Source organism: Eimeria tenella, genomic scaffold (assembly GCF_000499545.2).
Source record: "Eimeria tenella Houghton genomic scaffold, Eth_scaff66, whole genome shotgun sequence".
NCBI lineage: Eukaryota > Apicomplexa > Conoidasida > Eucoccidiorida > Eimeriidae > Eimeria > Eimeria tenella.
The window spans coordinates 1-5,690 of NW_013543434.1; the positions used below are offsets into that span (position 1 = coordinate 1).

The 5,690-nt window shown below is 34.6% G+C and overlaps 1 protein-coding gene across 1 annotated transcript; it reads left to right on the plus strand.

Moving 5' to 3' along the window:
* Window positions 1-1,446: 1,446 nt before the first annotated feature.
* ETH_00006750 (uncharacterized protein) lies at window positions 1,447-4,562 on the plus strand (the record flags this gene model as incomplete). Its single annotated transcript, XM_013377876.1, has 6 exons — window positions 1,447-1,467; window positions 1,595-1,717; window positions 2,040-2,209; window positions 3,086-3,170; window positions 3,591-3,755; window positions 4,506-4,562. The coding sequence occupies 6 exons, from the start codon at window positions 1,447-1,449 to the stop codon at window positions 4,560-4,562; spliced, it is 621 nt and encodes a 206-aa protein (XP_013233330.1).
* Window positions 4,563-5,690: the final 1,128 nt, after the last annotated feature.

Here is a 5,690-nt window from a genome sequence, read left to right on the forward strand (position 1 = left end):
GCTGCAGCACTTTAGTGGCTAGTGTTTGGAGAGCCTAGGGTTTAGGGTTTGGGAGCTAGGGTTTAGGGTTTAGGGTTTAGGGTTTAGGGTTTGCGCGCAGGTGCGAGCAGCACTGCTAGACAACGTGGACACGCCCGAAGCTCTTGTTGCGCTGCAGCACTTTAGTGGCTAGTGTTTGGAGAGCCTAGGGTTTAGGGTTTGGGAGCTAGGGTTTAGGGTTTAGGGTTTAGGGTTTAGGGTTTGCGCGCAGGTGCGAGCAGCACTGCTAGACAACGTGGACACGCCCGAAGCTCTTGTTGCGCTGCAGCACTTTAGTGGCTAGTGTTTGGAGAGCCTAGGGTTTAGGGTTTGGGAGCTAGGGTTTAGGGTTTAGGGTTTAGGGTTTAGGGTTTGCGCGCAGGTGCGAGCAGCACTGCTAGACAACGTGGACACGCCCGAAGCTCTTGTTGCGCTGCAGCACTTTAGTGGCTAGTGTTTGGAGAGCCTAGGGTTTAGGGTTTGGGAGCTAGGGTTTAGGGTTTAGGGTTTAGGGTTTAGGGTTTGCGCGCAGGTGCGAGCAGCACTGCTAGACAACGTGGACACGCCCGAAGCTCTTGTTGCGCTGCAGCACTTGGTGTCAGCAGCAAATAATTATTTGAACAAAACCCTAAACCCTCGAGTCCCTCTTTTGAAGGAAACCGCCGAATATGTTTTCGAAATGCTGCAGGCGAGGTTTATTATTTTATTTTTATCTGTTAATTTATTTTATTTAATTTATTTCATGTATTTTATTCTTTTTATTTATTTTATCCATTTCCTTTGTTTTATTATTTTATTATTTTATAATTTTATTTATTATATTTACTTTATTTGTTTTCTTGATTTTATTTTATTTTGTTTGTTCTGTCTTGCTTATTGTAGTTTGTTTATTTGTTTTATTTATTTGGTTTCATTTTATTTTATTTACTTTATTTGTTTTATTTACCTTGTTTTATTTTGGTTTGTTTTTATTTTTTTGTTTTGTCTGTTCAACGTGTTGCTTTTTTTCAAAATCATTTTTTCTTTGTTTGCTTTCTTTTCTTTTTTGCTTCTGTTTGTTATTTTCCTTCTCACTTCTTTTTATTTCTTTGCTTCTTTTTCTTCTCTTTTTCTTTTTTTTCATTTTGTTTTTTGAATTTTAATTAACCTTTTGATTTTCTTTTGTTTTGCTTTTTCGTTTTTTGAATCTTTTTGGTTTTTATCTTTCGTTCCTTTTTTGTTTTTTCTTTTTTTCTTCTTTTTAATGATATCGTTCAATATCTTTCAGTCTTTTAATCATTTTTATCCTTTTTTAATTCTTTTAAATTCTTTTTGTAAATCCTTTTTATTCCCTTTCAATATCTTCTAGGTTGTTTTGATCGTTTTAAATCCATTTAACCCGCCTAAACATTTTTAAATTCTTTTTTTAATCTATTTTAATTTGTTTTAATGCTTTTAAATCCGTTTAATGTCTTTAGGCGTCTTATAATTAATTTTTGATCTATTTTAATTTGTTTTAATCTTTTTAAATTCATCTGATCCTTTTAAACACATTTAGTTTCTTAATTAAATTCAAATCTGTTTTTTTGCTTTTTAGATTTTCGGAATTGTCTCCGACTCTGCAGAAGATTTGAATTATGAGCAGCAAGATGCAGCAACAGCAGCAGCAGCAGCAGCAGCAGAGCCTTTTGTGGACTGCATCGCCGAATTCAGAGAAAAGGTGCTTTTCCAGAAGTACTTCTGCAGCAAAATGTTTAAATTCAAACGAAACTGCAGCAGCAGCAGCAGCAGCTTCTGCTGCTACTGCTGCTGCAGCTGCAGCTGCAGAATGGAATGAGCTGCAGCAAGACCAGGAACAGCAGCAGCAGCAGCAGCAGCAGTTGTATGCTGCCGTGTTTATGTTTTGGAAGACGAATAAATGAATGCAAGTGTTTAATTGATTTATTATTTGTTATTTTAGTTTATAATTTATTTATTTATAATTATTAAATGTTATTTCATAATTCATTTTATTTTATTTGCTGCTGCTGCTGCTGCTGCAGGTGCGCAGCGTCTCGGCCCGCGGGCTGCGGGCCCTCAGCAGCATCCCAGCAGCAGCAGCAGCAGCAGCAAAGGAGCCATCGGGGGAAGCAGAATCCGCAGCAGCAGGAGAACCAGCAGCAGCAGCAGCAGCAGCAGCAGCAAAGGAGCTTTTTCAAGAGTTGCTGCTGCTGTCGGATGAACTTCGAGACAAAAAGCTGCCACAATTGGGAGTTCTTCTTCAAGACAGTCTAGATGGCTCTTCTTCCTTCAGAATCTCCACAAAGCATGTCTTTATTTATTTATTTATTTATTTATTTATTTATTTATTTGTTTGTTTGTTTGTTTGTTTGTTTATGTGTTTATTTGTTTATTTGTATATTTAGTTGTTTGTTTGTTTATTTGTTTGTTTTTTATTTATTTGTTTATTTGTTTAATTATGTTGATTTATTTTACTAGTTCTTTCACTTTCATTTACTTTCACTTTTTGTTTTTTGCCGTTCTTGCCATCTTTGTTATTTGTTTGCCACTTTATTAATTACGCAGTTATTATTATTTGCTTTTTATTTTTACTTTTAATTCGATTTTTTCCACTTTTGGATTTTGACGAATTTAATTATGTAATTAATCAATTAATTCACTCAATCAACTAATTGATTAAGTGAATTAAATTAATTTATTTAAATATCATTAAACCAACTAATTAGATTTCATTGATTCATTTAACTAAATTAATTAATTAAACTAAATAAAATAATCAGTTAATAAAAATGATTCATTAATTTCACTCGCATATATAAATAATGCATGCATTAATTATGCATGCATTATTTATTTGCTTTTTATTTTTATTTTTAATTTGATTTTTTTTTACTTTTTGCCACTCACTGGTCCATTTGTGATTTTTAACTTGTTCTTATTTAATTAATCGGTCAATTAATTCGTTTAGTACTCACTTATCTGTTTTTTATCATTATTAATTATTTATTCCTTTTTTATTTTTTGTTTATTTATTATTTATTTTTTATTTTTTTATTATTATTTAAAATTTTTTTAATTTTTTTCTCAGAGAAGAAGTTTTGAGAGAATTGCAACTCCGAAAAGTAGAAGAACAAAAGAAAGAAGCCGCCAGAGAACTCGAGAGAAAAAATCAAGTGAGTGAACTTAATTAATTATTTAAATTAATCATTTTATTTAGTTCAATTAATTAATTTGATTAAATGAATTAATGAAGTTTATTTAATTTGTTTAAATTAAATTAATTAATTAAATTTCATTAATTAATTAGTCGATTAAGCGGGTTAGTTGATTAATTACATAATTAAATTAGTTAGTTCTTTAAATTAATCAATTAATTTGATTATTTAATTAAATAATTTGTTCGATTATTTAATTTCCAGGATAATCGATAAGTGTGTTTCTAAAAATGTTTTTTCTGGGTGCATTAATTAATGCAAGTTAAAAAATAAACAAATGGCTTAAATAAAAAGCGAAAAACTTGGATTAACAAACAGTAGCACTGACAGCCGCTGCTGCTGCTGCTGCTGCTACCGCTGCTGCTGCTGCTGCTGCAGGCCGAGGCGCTTCTAAAGAAGCAGCTTGAAGCTCAAATTGAACCAAAAGAATACTTCAAAGAAACTCAAAAAGGCGTTTATGGCACTTTTGACGAAGAGGGAATTCCTCTGACTTTTGCAGACGGCAAAGAAATTCCAAAAAGCCAGCGGAAGAACCTGGCGAAGGTGCGGTGTACAGACACCTCAAAAAACCGCGGATTTCAGGCTTTTCTTCGCAATTCCAGTTTATTTTGGTTCCTTTAAATCCCATTTTCTATTTTATTCTTCATTTCATTTTTTTGAATCTTTTAAAATCGCCAAAACGGCGTGAAATGCCGCAGCCAGGTGTCTGTACACCTCAGGTGTACGCAGGTGTATGTACTCAAGTGCAGTTACTAGGTGTATGTACACCTCATTTTGCTGCCTCTGTGAACCTGATCTGCGCGGTTTGTTGCATGCGTTGCATTTTAAAACGTATTTACACATTTTGATTTAATATATTTGAATCTATGAAAAGTCTGGATTTACAGAAGAGCCCCCGAGACACCTGAAACGCTCGCAGTGCATTTGGGGTGTATCGACAGCTCTGGCTGCCCTCGTTTGCATGCGGCAGATGCTCATTTATATTTTATTTTTAAACTTTTATTTATTTTATATATTTGTTTTATATTTTGCTGCTCATCGAATTTGTTTTTTAAAACACAATTCGTCAACTCTTCGGGTGTACGTGCTGCTCTTGGGGTGTACGTACAGTCGGTATTCTTTTCAGTTATTTTTTCATTTTCTTTTGCGCCAAATTTTGTCGTTTTTCCGTGTAATTGTTGCGCATGGGTATTTATTTATTTCATTATTTATCTCTCTATCTCTTTAAATCTTTTTTTAGTCTTTTCTTGATCTTTTTTATCTTTTTTCTTTATTTGTTTTTTCTTTTTGCAGCTTCTTGAGAAGCACAAAAAGGCCCACGAGAAGTACCATGGAGAGAAGAAGCCTTAAGGCTTCATTAGTTTATTTATTTGCAAATTATAATTCATTTATTATTTATCATTTATTCTCTTTCTCATTATTCGCAGATTAATAGCGTTTGTTCGATTGTGTGCAAGGAGGCAGTGGAAAGCCGCGGGAGCAGCAGGAGCTGCTGCTGCTGCTGCTGTCGCTGCTGCTGCGCTGCAGCAGCAGCGAGAGCTGCAGCAGCAGCAGTATCAGCTTTGCTGCTGTTTGTAATTAGCATTAACTTGAAAGAAAACAATTATGTTCTCTTTATCTCCTGCATTTCTTCTAATTGCTTTTTTAGCCAGACTTGTTTTAGTTTGTTTAGAAAACTTTTCCTTTTGCAATTTGCTTTTTAGGATTTATCATTTTTAGTTTTTCAATTTTTTAATTTCCTTTTATTCCGCGAGTTGCTGCAGCTTTCATTTGCTGTTTATTTGCTGCTTAGAATTTTCCTCTTAATCCAAATGCGCAGTAACGGCGACTTGCTGCGGTTGCTGCAGCAGCAGCAGCTGCTGCTGCTGCTGCCGCAGTAGCTGCTGGTGTTGCAGCATCAGGTGCCGCTGGTGCTGCAGCAGTAGCTGCTGCTGCTGGTGCTGCAGTAGCAGCTGCTGCCGGTACTGCAGCAGTAGCTGCTGCTGCTGAAGCAACAGCAGCAGCTGCTGCTGTAGCTGCTCGCCTACTGCTGGAGCTTCTCTGCAGCAGCTTCTGCTGCTCACTTGCTGACCCTTAGTATATGGAATGAATTTAATTATTTGTTTCTGTTTATCGAAAGCAATTAAATTGAATTAATAAATTAAATTAAATTGAATTAATTAAATTGTTTTATTATTAAATGAAATAAAACCAGCGAGCTGTTCAGCTGCTGCAGCTTTGGCCTGCGGGCTGGCAGCAGTAGAGCAGTAATGCATTTGTGTTTCTTTATTTCTCATTTCAATTAATTGAATATAAATAAATAAATAAATAAATAATCGATTAATTAATTAATTAATTTATTTATTTTCTGTTTGCTTTCCAGATTCAAACTCCAAATAAGAGGCTTTGAGTTGGGGTGAAGGAGCAAAGGGCATTTCTTTTTAATTTTAAATAATTAAAAGTGAGATAAAACATTCTCTTTCTGGATTTATTAGCGGC